Source organism: Ochotona curzoniae, unplaced genomic scaffold (genome assembly GCF_017591425.1).
Source record: "Ochotona curzoniae isolate NIBS_2020 unplaced genomic scaffold, NIBS_Ocur_1.0 scaffold_3223, whole genome shotgun sequence".
Lineage (NCBI taxonomy): Eukaryota > Metazoa > Chordata > Mammalia > Lagomorpha > Ochotonidae > Ochotona > Ochotona curzoniae.
Genome location: NW_024467108.1, coordinates 6,398,061 through 6,417,910, shown reverse-complemented (window position 1 = coordinate 6,417,910; position 19,850 = coordinate 6,398,061). Strand labels below are relative to the sequence as shown.

At 41.5% G+C, this 19,850-nt stretch overlaps 1 protein-coding gene across 1 annotated transcript in view; it reads left to right on the top strand.

Moving 5' to 3' along the window:
- Window positions 1–19,850, top strand: part of GDPD4 (glycerophosphodiester phosphodiesterase domain containing 4) — a 62,110-nt gene that overhangs the window by 19,703 nt on the left and 22,557 nt on the right. Inside the window, exons 10-12 of the mRNA XM_040964042.1 lie at window positions 14,637–14,793; window positions 18,592–18,813; window positions 19,600–19,754. Of these exons, the coding sequence (XP_040819976.1) occupies window positions 14,637–14,793; window positions 18,592–18,813; window positions 19,600–19,754 (534 nt within the window). The remainder of the gene's footprint in view (window positions 1–14,636; window positions 14,794–18,591; window positions 18,814–19,599; window positions 19,755–19,850) is intronic.

Genomic DNA, 19,850 nt, shown 5'->3' with positions numbered 1-19,850 from the left:
TATGCTGAGCTAGACTCTTACACCTACTGGTTTGCATGAGCCAGAGATGGGAATAGACTGAGCAGGGTAAGTTTCCATCACCTGCCAGTGAGAATCAGCACAGGGGCAGTCTAGGTGAGGCCAGGATGCAGCATCTAAGGCAAAGCTCAGCACAGGTGAGGGGCTATGTCAAGCTGGATCAGAGCAACTTCTGAAATGTGCACGATCAATGGCTGGGAACAGGCCTGGTTGGGGAGCTAAGCTGACACCCAGGCTGGGTTGGGTTCCCACTGGTGAGTGTGGGGGCCAGAGTGGGAGCTGCATTCCAGTCTGGATATGGCTGCAGTCTCCCTTGGCACAAGTGTGGACTGGGGCTGGGTGCACTAAACTGGGCTAGACTCCAGCACTAATTGGTGCTCTGGAGGACCAGGGTAGGTGTAGGACAGACTAGGCTAGGTCTCTGCCCCTACTGAGCCATGTGTGAGCTGTGTCTGGGTACAGAGAAGCCTTGGCTGGGCTGTAACATCCAACAGTAAGAAGCAGAATGGGTTGAAGACCAGTCAGCAAAGGCCATTGTTCCTGCCAGGACAGGAGCTGGACTAAGTAGGGCTGGCCCATGGACCCACAGACATGCACAAGCTCTGACATTGGGAGCTTGGGCAACTCCTCTGGCAGATCTCAGTCCCTGCGGGTGAGTACAAGAACCACGATAGGGAGCAGTCCAGAACAGGCTAGGGAGTGGCACCCACTGGCATACATTTGGCACAGGTCGGGGGCAGACCAGGCTGAACCAGTTCATTCACCCACTGATGAATCCAAGCACCAGGACAGAGTTTGGGTTGGGCCGGGTTCAGTTGCAACACATACCAGTACATGTATTACGGCAAGTACTGGGTGCTGGCTGGGCTGGCTAGGCTGTAACCCCCCACCAGCCTGAGCTGGAATGGAGGGGACCAGGCTGAGCCAGGCTACAGCACCCATGGTCAAATGCCAGGGGGAGGTGGACCATGCCAGACTGGGCCGCAGCACCCAACCAGCACATGTGAAAACCTGGGTGTAGAGGGCAAAGTTGGTAGGGGGAATGTTGAGGGCTTCCCTGTTGGGCCACCACTCCCACTGGAGAGTGTGAGTTGGGATGAGAGCAGACCAGATCAGGCAGGGTTACAACACCTGTGGGCCTCATGTGAGCTAGATAAAGAAAAGCCACCTAGGCTAACTGTTCCTATTGATTCAAGCATAAATTAGAGCAGGTGAGGGTTGGTTGGGCTTTGCTGCATCATCTGCTGATAGATGCTGGCACTGGGGGCTAATTCTGTCAAGTTAAACTGCAAAACCACTTGGAGATTACATGATCCAGGAGTGGGAGTGGGCCGATTAGGGAAATAGTGGGCATCTCCCTCTTGGGTTATCACTCCCACTGGAGAACATGAAAACTAGGACTGGGGCAGACCTGGCTGGATAGAAAGGCACCTACCAGCATGTATGTGGACTGGATAGTGGGGCTGGTTGGGTTGAACTAGGCTTCAATGCCCATTGATATGTACGAAGGCTGAATGAGATGTGTGACAGACTGGACCAATCTGCTGTACATACTGGCAAGCACAGGAACCAGGGCAGGGGCAGGACTCGTGGGAGTGTTACTGTGGGTCACTCTGACTAGGCTGCAGCTCCCACTGATTTGTGTTAGGGCTGAGTGTGTGGTAGGCAGGATCAGGCGGGACTGTAACACCCATTGGTTTGTGCAGAAGACAGGGCTGGAAACAGAACTGACCCAGCATATGCATAAGCTGATTGGGGTGATGGACTGTGCCAGATTCTGTACTGACATGCACACACAAAAATCTGGTCTGGGTTCACCTCAGATGAGGTTTCTTTGAGGATCGCTCCAAATGAACTGTTGATCTCAGAACCCCAACCATGAAGCGAAGTACAGGTTTCATGGTCTGCCATGGAGTGCAAGTGTCAATGCTGAGCCATCTCAGAGGCTCAAACAGAGCAGTGGACAGCATATCCAGGTGCACATGGAGGATATGGTAGTCCATCAAAACTTGCAGAGGACACATGGTACCATGACAGAGGACAAAACAAATCGATCAAATACCCCAGTCATGTGTTTTCACTGAAAATCTGGGCAAATGGAGATTCTAAGGTGGATTATGTCAGGCAGTGGATTCTGGAGAGATTTCATTGTGTTTGGAATGGCGAGGTTGGCAGTAATTCAGAACTGTTGAACTATCAAAGCCACTTGAGCAGTGCTCTCTGAGCATGCCTCATGTCAGGGACCCTGGGATGGTCGGGAGGCTTGGTGGGGCCTCTCCCTTTATCTCCCCTCTTACCTCAAATACAGAAAAAAGAGAATGTGGAAACAATCCCTTTTCCTGTAGCCCTTGACCCTTTGTACCCTAATAAACTATGTAAAGTTTATAAAAATAAGTAAAAAAGCAAAAAGTGATAAAATTTATTTCTGATGTATAAAATTTACTTTTATAATATTTTTCTGAAGAATTTCCATTTCTCTATTTTTTCATTGAGATTCTTTTTAAAAATTTGTTGAATTTCTTTGACTAATTTTTTTGTTTTTAATTATACGTTTTGTAGGTAGAGGGCTTCCTCCCAAACCTTCCTTTTCTCCTCCTCTTCTCCCCCAACCACTTCCCTCTGTATTTTACGGTGGTACAGTCCTATATCTACAGTCACAGCTCCAACATTCTGTTATTTACTGTGCATTATGACATTGCTGTTATACGCAATGGTAGGGAATCTACTATCTTGTTGTCAAGGAATATTGAACAATTTTGTTGGGGTCCTTGTTTTATTCATGAATAGAGGTATTTACTAAAGCACTTCTTTGTGTCTTCGTAATCTAGGCTCCATTATATTTTCTGTTTTTGAGAGTGTGTGTGTATAGTTGTTGCTGTGTGTAACTTTTTCTCTTGTATTTTGCCTGCAGTTTGGCTTATATCAGAGAGAACATATGGTATTTTCCTTTTGGGACCAGCTTATTTTCCTAAGCTTCATGGCCTTCAGTTAAGACCACTTAGTTGCAAATGACAAAATTTCATTCTTTTCAGTGGTTGTATAGTATTCCAGAGTAGATGTACTATAGTTTCTTTATTATTCCTCTTTTGACAGATGTCTGGGTTGTTTTCATGTCTTTGCCATTGTGGATTTGCTGCTAGGAATACAGGAATGCAGTTTGTTTTCTGGTATGTATGTTTCACTTCTTTTGGTTGTATGCCCTGGAGTGGCATTGCTGGGTCAAATGGTAGATCAATTTTCAATTGTCTCAGTACTCTTCATGTAGACTTTCATAGTGGTGACACTATTTAACATTTTCACCAGTAGTGCAGTTGGGGTTTCTTTTTCCCCACACCCTAGCCAGCAGAATGTTAGAGTTAAGTGCAACCTCAGTGTGTTTTTATTTGAATTTGCCTTATTGATAGGGAGGTGAACAATTTTTAATATGTCTGTAAGCCATTTGAATTTGTTGTTTTGAAAAATGTCTACTCATTTCTTAACTGATTTGTTTTTGCTGTTGTGTTTCTGAGTTTCTCAGTAATCCTGGATATTTGTCTGCTGTCTCGTGTAAAGATTTTCTCCAATTCTGTTGGTTGCTTCTTCACTTTGTTGATCATTTCCTTTGCTGTATAGAGCTTCTTAGTTTGGTGCAGACCATTGGTTTATTTTGGCTTTGACTGCCTGTGCTTTTGGTGGCTTTTCTATGAAGTCTTCCCTATTCCTGTATCTTGGTATCTTGGAGAGTACTTTCTGTATTTTCCTCTAATAGTTTGATGGTTTCTTGGTGCAGGTTTAGGTGCTTGATCCATTTTTAGGTTTGATTTTTGTATACAGTGAAAGGTGGGGGGGTCTTGTTTCTTGCTTCAACATGGGCTATCCAATTAGTGGCATTTGTGGAATTATTGTTGGATTATTTTCAGCTCTCCTGTTGAAGACTAATTGGCTGTACATGTGTGGACTCATTCTTGGGGTTTCTATTCTAATCTGTTGACCACTTCTGTTTTTGTACAAGTGCCAGACTTTTTAAAAAAGATTTATTTATTTATTTTCATTGCAAAGTCAGATATACAGAGAGAAGGAGAGACAGAGAGGAAGATCTTCTGTCCTATGATTCACTCCCCAGGTAACTGCAATGGCCAGAGTTGCGCTGATCCAAAGCCAAGAGCCAGGGACCTCTTCCAGGTCTCCCACACGGGTGCAGGGTTCCAAGGCTTTGGGTCATGCTTGACTGCTTTCCCAGGCCACAGGCAGGGAACTGGATGGAGCAGGGCCGCCGGGATATGAACCAGTGCCCATATGGGATCCCAGCACGTTCAAGGCAGGGACTTTAGCACTAGGCCATTGTGCCGGACCAACCAGACTATTTTGATTAACATTCTTCTGTATTATGTCTTGAGGCTTGGGATTGTGATTCCTCCAGCTTGGTTTTTTTTTTTTAAAGTTTTATTTTTATTATTTTTTTATTGGAAAGGCGGATATACAGAGAGGAGAGACAGAGAGGAAGATCTTCCGTCTGATGATTCACTCCCCAAGTGAGAGCAACTGGTCGATACTATGCCGATCCAAAGCCAGGAGCCTCTTCCGGGTCTCCCACGTGGGTGCAGAGTCCCAAAGCTTTGGGCCATCCTTGACTGCTTTCCCGGGCCACAGGCAGGGAGCTGGAAGGGAAGCGGGGCTTCCGGGATAGAACTGGCGCCCGTATGGGATCCCGGGTGTGCAAGGCAAGGACCTTAACCACTGCGGAGGCACGCCGGGCCCCAGCTTGGTTTTTATTCTTCACAATAGCTTTGGCTATTTGTGGCCTCTTGTGTTTCCAGCTGAATTTTTGTAACATTTATTTTAGCTCTGTAACAGTGTTGTTGGGATTTTTATTAGAATCATATTGATTCTGTATATTACTTTTGGTAATGCAGACATTTCAATGATGTGGATTCTACTGACCCAGGAACATGGTAAATGTCTACATTTTTTACTGTCTTCTTCTATCCTTCAGAGCTTTGTGGTTTCCTCATAGAGGTCTTCCTTATCTTTGGGTAGGCTTATTCCAAGGAATTTAATCTTCTCAACTGTTTTAAAGAGGGATGTTCTTACTAGTTCATTCTTAGTATGGAGTTGTTTGTGTATGTTAGGGCTATCATTTTATGTTCATTGATTTTGTACCTTGCTACCTTGTCAAAGACTCTTATGAGTTCTAATAGTCTATTTAGAGTCTTTTGGTTTGCTTATGTATAGGATCATGTCATCTGTAATAGGGATAGTTTGACTTCCTCATTTCCAATTTAATTTCCTTTATTCTCTTGCTTAATCACTCTAGTGAGGGTTTCTAATACAATGTTGAATAGCAGTGGTAAAAATGGACATTCCTGGGCCTGGCGGCATGGCTGAGCTGCTAAAGTCCTGGCCTTGAACATGCTGGGATTCCATATGGGTGCTGGCTCTAATCCTGGCAGCTCCGCTTCCGATCCAGCTCCCTGCTTGTGGCCTGGGAAGGCAGTTGAGGACGGCCCAAGACTTTGGGACCCTGCACCCACATGGGAGACCCGGAAAGAGGTTCCTAGTTCCTGACTTCAGATCGGCACAGCACCGGTCCTTATGATCACTTGGGGAATCGGAAGATATTCCTCTCTGTCTTTCCTCCTCTCTGTATATCTGACTTTTCAATAAAAAATAAATAAATCTTTTTTTTTAAAAAAATGGACATCCCTGTCTGGTTCCAGAATAGTGGAAAAGTTTCCAGTCTTTCCTCATTCAATATGATGCTGGCATTGCAGTTTTTGTATATTATTTTGATTGTGTTATAGAATGTTTGTTTTATGTCTGTCTTGCTTAGTGTTTTTAGCATAAAATGGTGTTGTATTTTATCAAATGCTTTTCTCTGCATCTATTGAGATGATCATGCTGTTTTTACTCTTCATTTTGTTGATGTGGTATATACATTTGTTGGTGTTTCTATGTTGTAACATCCCTGAATGTCTGGAATAAATCCCGCCAGTCTGGATGAATGATCTATTTGATGCATTGCTGGATTCTGTTGGCTAGTATTTTATTGAGGATTTTTATGTCTATTTATCAGGGATATCAGTCTGTAGTTCTCTTTCTCTGTTGTGTCTATCTGGGTTTGGTATTAAGGTGATATTGGCTTCATAGAGGGAGTTTGGAAGGATTTCTTTATTTTGAATAGATCATGGAAGATTTGGGTCAGTTCTTCTTGGAATGAATGGTAGAATTCAGAAGTGGAGCTGTCTGGTTCTGGGATTTTCTTCATTGGAAATAATTTAATAATTTGATATCTGTCCTGGTTATAGGTCTGTTTTAATTTTCTGTAATCTCATGATTCAGTTTTGGTAAATGATGTGTCCAGAAATTTATCCATTTCTTGTATCCATTTCTGATTTTTGGCATATGGTTGCTTGTAATAGTTCATGATTATTCCATGTATGTCCAAGGTGTCCATTGTTATGTTTCCTTTTTTGTCTCTGATTCAACTGATTCATGCATTTTTCCCTCTTTGTTATTCAGTTGAGGTATATATTTTGTATATTTTCACAAAGAACCAGCTCTTTGATTATATGTATTGTTCTTTTGGTCTCTGGCCTATTTCTTCCTTATCTTGATTATTTCCTTTTTTTCTGTTTAGCTTGGGATTATGTTGCTGCTGTTTTTCTAGCTCCTTAAGATGTATGGTTAGCCCATTTACCTGTTGCCTTTCTAGTTTCTTGACATACACATTTATTGAAATCAACTTACCTCTTAACATGGTTTCAATGAACTGATGAAAAATTATATTCAGTATCTATACAGGGAAAGCTTCTGTAGATATCAATTACATCTATTTGTTCTGTTGTCTGGCTGAGATCTGGTGCTTCCTTACTGAGTTTCTGTCTTGTTGCTCTGTCCATTGAGGTTAGTGAGGTATTAAGGTCCCCCACTATGTTTTGGAGTCTGTATCTCACATTAGGTCCTTCAAGAGTTGTTTTGTATAGGTAGTTGCCCTCGCATTTAGTATGTATAATTTATTATTATTTCTTCTTGCTGGATAGATCTCTTTACCATTATATGGTTTCCTTCATCTCTTTCACTGCTTTTCACATTTAAATCTAGATTATTTGATATTAAGTTGGCTATGGTAATTCCTTTTTCCTTTTTGTTTTTGTAATATATCCTTTTCCATACATTTCAGTTTCCATGCCATTGATGGTGAGATGTGTCTCCTGTAAGCAATAGATAGATTGGTCCTTTTTAATGAGATCTTCTAATCTTTGTCCTTTGATGCATTTAATCTATTTGCATTCAAGGTTAATATCAACCTGTGATTTGGTCACATTGTTTTAGCAATGGGCTTCTCCCTGTTTGAATTAGGTTTCTTTTGTGTGCTTTTTCCCTAAGATCCATTCATTTCTATTGGAAAGGCAGATTTACAGAATGGAGAGACAGAAAGATCCTCCATCCTTGGTCCAATCCCCACGTGGCTACAATGGCCAGAGCTGAGCTGATCTGGAGCCAGAAGCCCCCTTCCTGACCTCTCATGTGGGTGCAGAGTCCCACTGCTTTGGGCCATCCACTGTCTTCACAGGACATAAGCAAGGAACTGGATGGGAAGTGGAGCAGCTTGGATACAAACTGGCACTTATATGGAATCCCTGCACTTAAAAGGTAGGGATTAGCTAGTTGAACCATTGTGCCAGACCCTGGTCCAATTTTTTCATGAACTTTTGGGAGTGTTCTCAGACCATCAAATCAAAAATGCAATTCTTCAAGAACACAGAAATTATAAACAGTTAAACACTGATGACAAAGCAACAGTAGACAGATAAACAGATCATTCAAACACAGTAAATACAGATGCAGTCTTTTGGCCGCTTTGGAAGCCTGCATCCCATATCAGAGTCCCTGGTTTGAGTCCCAGCTCATCTGCTTGTGCTTTTTTTCTCATTTTAAAAAAAATTCTTAATGATACAATTTCATAGTTCTCCCCCTTTGCTGTCGTTGGGTTTAGCTAGCTTTGTTTTTCCTGTCTTCCACACATTTTTGAGTAACATTTGTAGGACTGATTTGGTAGTGGCAGTCTTTTAGGTTCTTTTTGCTATGAAAGTATTTTATTTTGTTTTCATACACCAATGAAAGCTTTGCTTGATATGTTATTCAGGGCTGACAGGTTTTCTTGTTTGTTTTAGGATCTGAAATAAGTCACTCCATTTTCTGGCTAAATGGTGTTTGAGAAGTCATCAGGGACTCTGATTGGTGTTCCTCTATAAGTTATCTGCTTCCTCTTCAGTGTCTGAAGAGTTTTAATCATGATTTTTTAAAATTCCCTGTTAGGGAGACGCTCTATGTCTTTACCCTGCAACTCTTAAGATTGAGAAGGTATTTTGCTTGTTTTTGTGGGAAACATTGGCTTTCTCGTTTGTGCTGCTTTTGGTTCTTCTGTAACCCTTATCCATTATTTTTTTGATCTGCAGGTTTTCTCTTCAGGTAGACTTTGTGTTGTGTCATTCCCAGGTTTGTGAGCAAATTTTACTGTTCCCATTCTGTCCCCATCTTTACTCAGTCAAGGTTGTTGTCTGGGCCCTGGCATCTCTTGGAGGGAGTTAGCGTGCAGACCTCCTGGATCAGAGTGGACTCTGTTTTTATCTCCTGGGTGTCTCCCTCAGCTGGTTCATTCCCAAATGGTGATGCTCTAGCGATCTTGGGGCTCTCAGCAACCTGTGGTTTTTGACTCAAGTATGCCTCCCCTCATTGGTGTTGGGGACCACATGTTGCTCATGTAGCTTCTAGCCACACAGTCCTTCTCTGGGGGACTCCTGTGGAAGTTCACCCACTTAGTCCCTTTGTGTGGGCTCCATCTACATAACTTGTGTGCATGGATTGGACTGCCTTCCTATAGCTCCCTCTACACCCACCCTCCTTTTGGTCTGCTAGCTTCAACTGCAAGTGTTATCAGCAGATTTTCCATATCTGTATAGCTCCAACTTCCCCCCCACAGGCCTCCTGAAAGCTCTTAACCTCTCCTCCTCTTCCTCTACACAGCTCCCACTTTTTTCTGCTGCCCTGTCTTCTCTCAGGCTACACCTGCCTACCCAGAATAGCCATTTTGTCATCTCAAGATTTTCTCATTTTTATTTAGTTCATGAACACTCATAATTGCTTTTTGGAGTTGTTTTATGAATTTTGAACATTTCCAATACGATTTCAATACCTGTCTGTCTTGATATTAACATCTACTACTTATCTTCTCATTCAAGGTGAGACTTCTGTAGATTTGGGATCATGTACTGGTGTAGCCATAGTGAAAAACAATTATGGGTGTGTTATAAAGTTTAACATAGTGTTGAATTACTAATTTCATGCTTAGGGATATGCTCCAAATAATTGAGAACAGGATGTAGTATTTACTATAGCAATATTCACAATAGCTAATAAACAGAGATATTACATTTGACCTTAGCCAAAAAGCTGAGAAGCAATAGCAGTATGCACAATAGCCAAAAAGGATCAGAACAATCTGATTGTCCACAATTATTAACAACATGTGCTGTGTGTATGCAATTAAATATTACCCAACTATAAATATGAATGAAATCTGCTACTACATGGATATTAGAATATGACAGATAAATTGAAAACATCACAGGAAGAGCAACAAGCCGGACACAGAGGAATAAAAAATGTATGATTGTTTATGTGAAGTATTGAGAATAGACAAATTCATAAGGACAAAAGAAGGTTCAAAATTGATAATTTTTACATTTTTTATATATTTACTTGAAAGGCAATTACAAAGAAAGAGAGGGAGAAACGAAAATTTTCTACCCACTGGTTCACTCCCCAAATGGCTGCAGTGGCTGCAACGGCCAGAGCTGGGCTCATTCAAAGCCAAGAACCAAGAGCTTTTTTCAGGTCTCCCATGTGGGTGTAGAGACACACACATTTTGGCCATCTTCTACTGTTTTCCCAGGCATGTTATCACGGAGTTGAATTGAAAATGGAACAGCTGGGCTGCAGCCAGTGCCCATATGGTATGCACTGCAGACAGCAGTTTTATGTGTTATGCCATAATACTGGCCCCATTATTGATATTCAATTATAGACTCCAAGGATCTCACCACCTATTTTCCTGGAATGTTTCTTTTAAAAACAAAGTAAAACAGAGAACATACATGCTCTGTTCTCCATGGAATTCTAGCCCACAGATTCTGATATCTTGACTTTCCTTTATTCCTTTTTTTCTTCATTTCAGAAAGATAGTTTGGTCCGTTTTAAGTTTCACCCTTTGGTACCTGTACCACAACTTGGTATTCATAGGAAGAAAGCCTACATAGTAAAATATTCGTTTCATTTATTGTAGAGATCATAATACTCCCTGTTGCCGATTGACTGAAGACAGTTACATGTATTTTCTTTATTTTGACCTTTTTAAAATTTATTCATTATTTATTTCAGGTGAACAGATTTCATGTATTTCACAGATTTAGGAGCAAAGTGGTACTTTCTTCTTTTTAACATATTATTATTATTATTATTATTATTATTATTATTATTATTATTATCATTTTATGATACAGTTCCAGAGGCTCCTGCCATTTCCCTTATCCCTCCTCAATTCCCTTCCCCCCCACCTAGTTCCTCTATATCATTACTAAAATGTAGTTCTTCATACACAGTCATATGTCCATCATTGCATTCATGACAATGGCAGAGAGACCAGCATCCTATTGTCAAGATATAGTAAACAGTTTCATTGCAAGTCCATCTTTGTCTGGAAGTAGAAATGCACACTATGTTGTATCCTCACATCTGGATATGTTAGTCTCTGTTTCACAGCTACTGTACATCCCCTTAAATGAAAAGTCATAATACAAAATCAACAATTAAAAAAAAAGGAAATTTACAATGCCATGAAGTTAAATAACGTGTTACTAGACATGACAGTCTCCATTACACAGTTACTATACATCCCCTTCAATGAAAAGCCACAAAACAAAATCAACATCAGGGAGAAAAAATTAACACCACCATGAAGTTAAATAACATGCTACTAAATGACTAACGTGTAGGTGAAGAGATGAAAATCAAGAGCCTTCTTGAAGAAAATGATGCTGCTGTATAATCTACCAATCATTGAATGATTTAATCAGGAGAAAGTGTTTTGAAGAGATGAAACTAACAGAAAACAACAAAACCCATGTGATACAGTTTCCGCTGATTTTTGTTGAAGTGTGTCTCCTCCCGACAATAAACAGATGGGTTTTGTTTTTTAATCCAGTCTACTAATCTATGACGTTTGATTGAGCTTAAGCCATTTACATTCAGAGTTAATATGTATGGATGGTACTTTGGTTCTGTCATTTTAGGAATGGGTTGTTCATTGATTTAGTCTTCTGTTGTCATTTTACTGGGATGTTCTTCCCATTTGCCTTTGGTTTTGGTAGGTGCTATTCCTCTTCTCTTTCAAGAGAACATCGTGAAGTATCATTTGTAGAGTAGGTTTGGAAGAGGCAAATTCTTTTAGCTTTTCTTTACTCTGGAAGAATTTTATTTCATTTTCAAAGATGAAAGAAAGCTTTGCAGTGTATGTTATCCTAGGCCGACAATTTTTTTCTTTTAGAATCTGGAATATGTCACTCTATTCTCTTCTTGCCTGTAGAGTTTCACATTTAAAGATCTTTTTCTTATGTTCATTTGAAGAGAGCTTGAATATCATGTGTCTTGGTGAAGATCAAGCCTGTTGGGAGTTCTGTGCCCCTCCTGAATCTTGTTTCCCAATTCTTTCTCTAGATGAGGGAAATTTTCCCTTATTATTTCATTAAATACATTTGCAAACTCAGCTTCTCTTTCTGCACCTTCTGGGACTTCCATAACTCTTATACTTGGCCTCTTAATAGTGTCTTTCAATTTTTGAATACTTTTTTTGGCCTGATCCAGCTCTGCTTCCAGCTTTTTGTTTGTTTTCCCCTGACGACAGGAAATATCTTCCAAATCTGCTTGCTTCATTCTATTTTGGAGACTCTTCATTATACTTTTAATTTGCTGTGTTCCTAATTTCTGATATATCAGCCTTGATTTGCTTTATTGCTTCCTTAAATTCTTTGAACTCTTGTATGTGTTTCTCATTTTTTATCAGAAGCTTTAAAATGAATTTTATGAATTCTGTATGCCCCATTTTCTTGATGTTTTCCTCAGTTAACTCTGAGGTTGGCACAGGGTTTTGCTCCTTTGCAGGTGAATTTTCAGTGATATTCACTGAGCCTTTGTCTCTTTTTTTGCTCTGGTCATTGCACTTCTGGTTAGCAGAGTCTTCTCCTTAGGGCAGGTTTCTAAGCTGTGTCACCCACAGGTCTACAATGCGATTTTACTGATTGTAGTTGGTACACAACTTTTTGCTTGCAGCCACTTGTGCCACAACCTCCAGCGAGTTCCAGGTCTGGGTTCTTATGTTTCCACCATGTTCTCCACAGCGCCAGCTCCTGAATCACCACTCTCTACCTCCTGTGATACCGTGCTGAGGCTCCACCGTTGTCTCTGCAACCTTTCTCCCACTTCCAATCAGAGTAGGTCCCAGGATTAGGGAGACACCAGGTGTCCTATCTAGTTAGGTTGTTGGTGGCACTGATCTTGCCAGAGCCTGTTGGACGTTAGGTCTGGATGCTACACGGACCTATTTTGACCAGTATGATGCCACAGTTGGTATTATTTTCCTGTGGGACCAGTGCCATTTGCTGAACTCAGCGAGTTCTTGCAAGCTCAGCACATGCACAGTTCATTGTTGTCCCCTGCAGTCCCAAAGCTATTGCCACTGTACGCAAAATGGTGCCTTACATACCACTACTAGAATTCTTGATCTGCTGGCCATCATATCTGAGGGCTACCCAGACCTGCCCTGGGTGAAACCCGTAGAATGCTACGTCAATTCAGTTCACTGAGTCAGAAATGAGTTCACTCCCAGCTCAGACTATGCTCAGTCCTTTCCCTTGCCTCCTTACACAAAATGGCGCCCAATTCAACTCTAGGGGGCTTACAGGGCTGTAAAATCCACCTTGTTCTCATACTGTCCATCTGGGACCTGCTGCTCTGTCTCTGCTCCTGGTCAAATCAAACGGACCAGCAGGACAGACAGTTCTTTGTCTGGGTTCACCTCACAAGTTCCCAGTGAAAGTCCCTTCCCACCTGGTCACTGGTGATGTTTTGGCTGCTGGTGGAGTTCAGATTGCTGTTAGTTGAATGCTGCTAGAGTATCAGTCACTACAATACCACACCGTTGTGTATGCTGCTTTCCTGTGTCTGTCAGTCTCCAGGTACCCCTCTGCTGTTGTTCTGCCCTTTTTTGTTTCTGGAATGTGTCCTCTCTGCTTCATCCTGATTAAATGTTTTTCCGTTCATTTAAATGTGTCCTTACCCTATTCTGCCATCTTGATTCTCTCTAAAGTGGTACTTTCTATGTTACACTTCCTCCTGCCCACGTTCCTAATCTTCCTCCTCTCTACTTTAAAAAATAATAACAACACCAGTTAACTTCATAATTAAAGAATTAACCCTCCACTGAGTAAATAATTCAACAAATAACAAGTAGGAAAAAAAAGATCCTCAAGAATTTAGACAGAGGTTCAGTATGTCAATTTTGCCAGCTGTTTATGGCAGAGACTAAGTACTGAGTCATCTTGGTCATGGCTGTTATGGATACTGTCTTTTAGGTATATTAGTGAAAAGAGAAGAGAAAGTTTTGTTTTGCAAAGAAGATGATCAAAGGAGGAAGACAGAAAGGGAGAGTGTGAGAGAAAGAGAGTCTCTAGAGGAAATAGCAGAACCAGAAACTTGTTACTGTGAAGAGTCAATGACAAAAATGATTCAGGGCAGATGCCTGGGGCAACCAAGATTTGTTTGGCAATGGTTTATTGACAATGTATTGTTTTCCAATAGAAAATATTGATTTTCTTTTAAAAAGAACAGTCCTAGAGACACTAGAGGAAAAAGAAGATATGAAACAGGGTTTGGCGTCACAGAGGAAAGGCTGTGCTCTAAGAAATTGCAGCCCCAGGGAACTGGAGCTCAAGAAGCAGCAGCAGCTCTGAGGGGCTTGCATGCTGATGTATCCTGGTATTGACTCCTGCGTATGGAGTCAGCAGCAATGGTATCTTGTAGGTGTTTGGTTGCTTTGTGCTTGCCAGACAAAAAGCCTGCTGGTTAGGAATTCAAGCACGTACTCTGAGAAATGTCTAAGATCACTCACTGGGTGTGCAGAGTTCCTGTGAGAGAAAACTCAGGAAGAAAACTTTTAAAACACTTAACTGAATATACATTTTATTTTGAACCACAAGCAGGGCATATGGATTCTTACATGGTTTGCTTCCTGATGCTCAGGACCCTGCCTCATCCTCAGCTCCGTTTTCTGATTCTTTTGCCATTACTAGGACAGCTGCTTCCCTGATGCCAGAAAAACCCCAAATAAACTTTTTTCACCAACACTAATGTGATTATATGTCACGAAAAGTTGATCCCTAGACCAGAAAAATGCTGACAACAAATCATCCCTTGCTGAGTTTAGAGAGGGAGTAAGAGACCCTTGAAGGACCTACAACTTTGAGAGACTTTCTGGGGATCTTGTCAAGGTGGCTAAGTTCAGCCTTTTTCCCCTCTGCTTGCAGTTTTGATCAAGTGCCTTTCCTTATGCATGATCATGACCTGACAAGAACAACCAATATCAGGGAAGTCAAGCCAGAAGTCGCGTGGACTCATTCTGCCTTCTTCAATTGGACAGTCCTGTCAAGTCTGAATGCGGGAAAATGGTTTCTAGATCCATGGGTAAGAAGTATTCCCCAGTCCCAGACACCTGCACTGAATCATTCTTATATGCGGGTTGTGTGCTGCTTCTGGAAATCAAGGCCGTAAGTGAAGACAGGCAAGTATACACACAGTTTCTTCCCAGTCTCATAACAGGACTATGGAATTGGCAGAATGTCTTATCTGGTAATGCAATCAATCTAATTTCTGCTTCCTACATTTGCCAAAGTGTCTGAAGACAAACATGTCAACTTCCTCTTTTTATGTAATTCCTTTTACTCAAATATTTCACACTTTAAAGTGTGTCCACATGTATATAATACTTCCCTGAATGTTTTGTATATAGGTGAAGCAACTAGGAAAAATGTCTATTCCTTTTAAAAAGACATATACTTGTGCAAAAGGCAGAATGAGGAAAAGATTAGTCTTCTGATTTGAAGGAAGAAGAGTGAGATGCAGGTTAGGGAGAGGTGGGCAGAGTATATGCAGGATGTAGATTGAGAGAAGAATATGAAAAACTCATTGAGGGGAGATTTTTTTATTTCAAAACCATCTCCTGTTGTGACTGTGTTGTCTTAGTTGTCATTGGGAGGGTTGGACATATTATTGTAATAAATTTTGGTGTGTAACTTTTGACATCAAAATGTTTAAATTGGCATGTACGCATGGTATCCTTATTCTGTTTAATTATACTTTTATTATGTTGGCAGAAGAGTATCCCAAAAACTGAGATGCAGATATAATTTTCTAATGGATTTTTATTTTTAGGTATAATTTTAAGGACTTCTTTGCTTGCATATTATGTAGTCAGAAGGTGGTTGAAATGGTATTAGCTTGTGCTTTAATGAGAATTGGTAGAGAAATTCTGGAAGTTCATCTGAATTCTTGTTTCTGAAGCCCAAGTGACATTTTTTTTACCTTTAAAAAATTTACCTGAGAGAGTTACAGATAGTGGGAAAGTGAGAGTAAGAGAGATCTTCCACCTGTGTTTTCACTCCCCAATGACCACAAAGGCTAGGGGTGCACCAGGCTAAAGCCAGGAGCCATGAACTCAATCTTAGCTTCCCATGTGGCCTACAGGCACCTGAGAACCTAGGCCATCTTAACATTGTCCTCCAAGGCACATTAGCAGGGAGCTGGATTGGAAGTACACAGCTGGGCCTAGAACCTGTATTTACCTGCTATGCCAGCATCATAGGTGGTGGCTTAAGCCACTGAAACACAATACTCCATGGTACCTCCATGGACATTCCTGTGCAACCTTATTGTATCTTTTTATGAAAGTACATGTCTCCAACTGATGAACATTTAATTTTTTTAGAAATAGATGCTGAGGTTAATTACATATTTTGCTTGGGTCTTGGGCAGGTGGGTGGGTAGGGTCCCTGGCTGGTAAGCTGGGATGGGCCAGGGAACACATGCACATGCTTGGGTCCTGGGTGGGTGACGGAGTAGAATCCTAAGTGGACCCACTTGTGTATGTGAGATATGCCCCTTGGAGGAGCTTAGGGAGCTCTTCTGTCAGAATGTAGTCCCTGCTGGTGAGTGCAAGCACCAAGGCTGGGAGCAAACCAAACCAGGCTAGGTTGCAGTAACTACCGTCATATGTGGGTCAGGATGGGGGCAGGCCAGACTGGACCAGTTTATAGCAACTACAGGCCAACCTGAGCACCAGGACAGGGTGTGGGACAAACTTGGTTGGTCTACAATACCAGCCAGTTCACATTAGGGCCAGAGCTGGGGGTTGGCTGGCTGGTTGGGCTAGGCCAGGCTGTGGTGCCCACCAGCATGAACTGGAACTAGAGGCAGCCTGGGCCAGATCGGGCTGCAGTATCCACCAGTGAATGCCAAAATAAGGCAAGCCATGCCAGTCTTGGCTGCAGCACCCACAAATACATGTAAGCCTGTGGGAGAGGGTGGTGATGTTGCAGGGAACCCAGTAGGGGGTCTGTGGGTCTCCCCTGCTAGGCCAGTGTTCCCTCTGGTGAACATGAAAACTGGGACTTCGGGTGGACCAGGCTGGGCAGGGCTGTCACAGTCCATTGACCTGCATGTGAGCTAGATTGGGGGAGAACCAGGCTGGGCTAAGCAACTGTATCCATTGGTGTATACACAAGCTAGAGTAAGTGCAGGCTGGTCAGGCTTTGCGACAGCATCAGCTGACAAGTGCCAGGATTGGGGGCAAGTCCTCTCAGGCTAGACCACAGTACCACCTGAAAAGTGCAAGATCCTGGCTGGGGGCTGCCTGGACAGACAAGCAATAGTACCTATCAGCATAAGTGTAGGTTGGATAGTGGGGCTGGTCAGGCTGAGCTAGGCTGCAGCACCCATCGGTGTTTATAAGAACTGAAACAGATGCAGGATTGACCAGACCAGTCTGCTGCATATACTGGCTCTCACACACAAGTGTGTGTAGGCTGATTTAGATGATGGACTGAGCCAGACCCTGTGTTAGCTGGCACACACAGTAGTCAGATCTGGGGTCACCTCAGATGAGGTTTCTTTGGGAATACCCCCAACTGTACCACTTGGACTCAAAACTGCAACTGCAGTGTAATGTGAAATGCTCTGTGTGAAAGAGTATTTGACACTTCCCCCCATGAAAGATCTGTACTCAGCAGAATCAATAGACAATGAGGGAACTCATGTGAAGTTTGAGCTTTTATTGTGTACCAGGCATGTTCCCAGAAGATATAAATATCATACTTAATGTTCAAATTAACTCTGAAGATAATACATAGATTCCCTTCCCTTTCCCCATTTTATAGTTCGGGCAGTTAGAAGACTGAGCATTTAAATGCTTTCACCTGAGTAAGCCTTTGGCCTAGGGTTTAAGATGCGAGTTGTTATATCTAAATCCTATTTTTCTGTGCTTGAATTAGAGTCCTGTTTCTGCTCCCAATTGCAGCTTCCTCATAATGCTCACCTTGCGAAGTAGCAAATGATGGCTCAAGAGATTGGGTCCCTATTATCCATGTGGGAAACCTGATTGCATTCCTAGTTTCTGGCTTCCAGCTTCTACCTGGTCTAGTTCCTGTCATTCAGGACATTTGGGGAAGTGAATCAGTAGGGGGGAGATATTTTTTTCTTTAGTTCTTTTATTCTCACTGTCTTAGTGGAATGAATTTTAAAATCATAATTAAATGGTTTTACCAAGGGTGGACAACAAGAAGGTGTATAAAGCTAAGATTTGAGCCTGGATCTACCTAAGACATGTACAAGTAACTAGAGAGGGCGAATAAAACACACAGAGGCATGAAAATGAGTCTGGGGGGTTTAAAGCTGTTGAAGTATCTTTAGTTCAGGAATAATTAAGGAAAGCTTCATGCAGAAGGTTTTGTTTGAACAGATTGAGAATAGAGTTTTAGCATGTGGATATGATAAGGAAATGAAGTAGGGGATAGAAATGGGATGGAATCCAATTCAGTTTGAAGACAAAGCAAATATTCTTTGTAGTACACATAAATAGGACAGGGAGAGCATGTCCAGGAAGCTTATGTGACTAAAGGAAATATATTACCCTGAGTTATGGGAGAAGCAGCAGGAAAGAAGGAAGGTCAAGAACAGAATAGACTTTCAGTGCAGATATTACAGTTCTAGAATGCAGAAGAAATCATTCAAAACACCATAATCACTGGTGAAGATTAGATTTTAGTTTTTTCTCTTTGGCACCTTTTATCATCTGACTGGTATTTCAGTGGGCCTGGAGGATTGAGTGGTAATGGAACAATAAGGAGCTGGGTGTGAAAATATATATCCAAAGAACTAGAATATGTTTTAGATGGGATCAAATATATTCTTTGTTGTATCTACTTTTAGCGCAAACCATATTTCAATATGAAATATCTATCAGAGGCTGATAAACGCAAAGCAAGAAATCAATCAATTCCAAGACTACATGATCTGTTGCAACTTGCAAAGAAGGAACATAAATTTGTGATATTTGATCTTTATGGCCCTCCACCGAAACATCCTCTCAGAAACACATTTATCGAGCGTGTAACAGAAGTGATCCTTAACTCTAATATCGAGCCACATCTGGTATGTCTATCTCAGTATTTATGGTGGAGGTTGGGAAGTGAGTACTGTGTCTTTAGGAGCACAGTCGTTGGACTTGACCTACCTTGGAGATCTCTGTGAGTGCCTGAAGTACCTTGCTGTGGAAATGGAGATTGTTGCTTATACATGGGATAATCTACAAATGAACTAGATAAATTTATGTCAGTAGGAACACATTCTGAGGCTATTTGCTATTCTGAATAACATGAAATATCAGCAACAGTATTAAAGGGTACTGTATGTAAAAACTACGTGATGTAGCCTGCACCATCACCAACATATTTGAAAGAGCCTGGGTAACCCTAAGGCTTTGAGGACTTGAACTTCATGAATGGTATGGAAAGACATCTGGCACTTAGATGAACTTAGATTTGCTGTGCACATTTTTCATAAGTGCATTTGAGTAGTTAATTGTTCCAAATCACTTAAATTCATAGAATATGGGAGCTCTATGAGTGAAGCAAGTATCTTTCTTATCATAAATGGGAGTGTTCCCACAAATGAATCATAATAGTGTCCTGTTAATAGAAAATGGCTCCTTTCAAGATGATTTTTAATACCATAAACCACAGATTTTTTTTATTATCTTTCATCCCATATTGCCATTATAAGAGTTAGGTAAGGTGGACTCTTGTCAAAGGCTGGGATTTCTTTCTTCTTGCTACAGACTACTATCAGTGCCAGAATGACATTCCTTAAATCTATATATGACCTGTTGTGTCTGGGCAGGTGATTATTCACTAAAGGACTTCTTGTTTCTCATTACAGATTTATTGGTTGTCAAGCTACAAAAGGGGGTACGTCAAGAGGAGGGCTCCTGGTTTTCGACTGGTGGGCCGTTTATATAGCTTAAAAGAACTTGAAAAAGAAGGTATCAGGACAATAAATGTTGACTACAAGAATTTGTTTTACAGGGGCCTTAAGTAAGTGATCACAGGTCTCTTGGCAAGTTTACCTTACAGTACAAAAAATGTGTTCCAACTGAGCTAAACCTCCCCTTCCAATCTTAGCATTTCTTT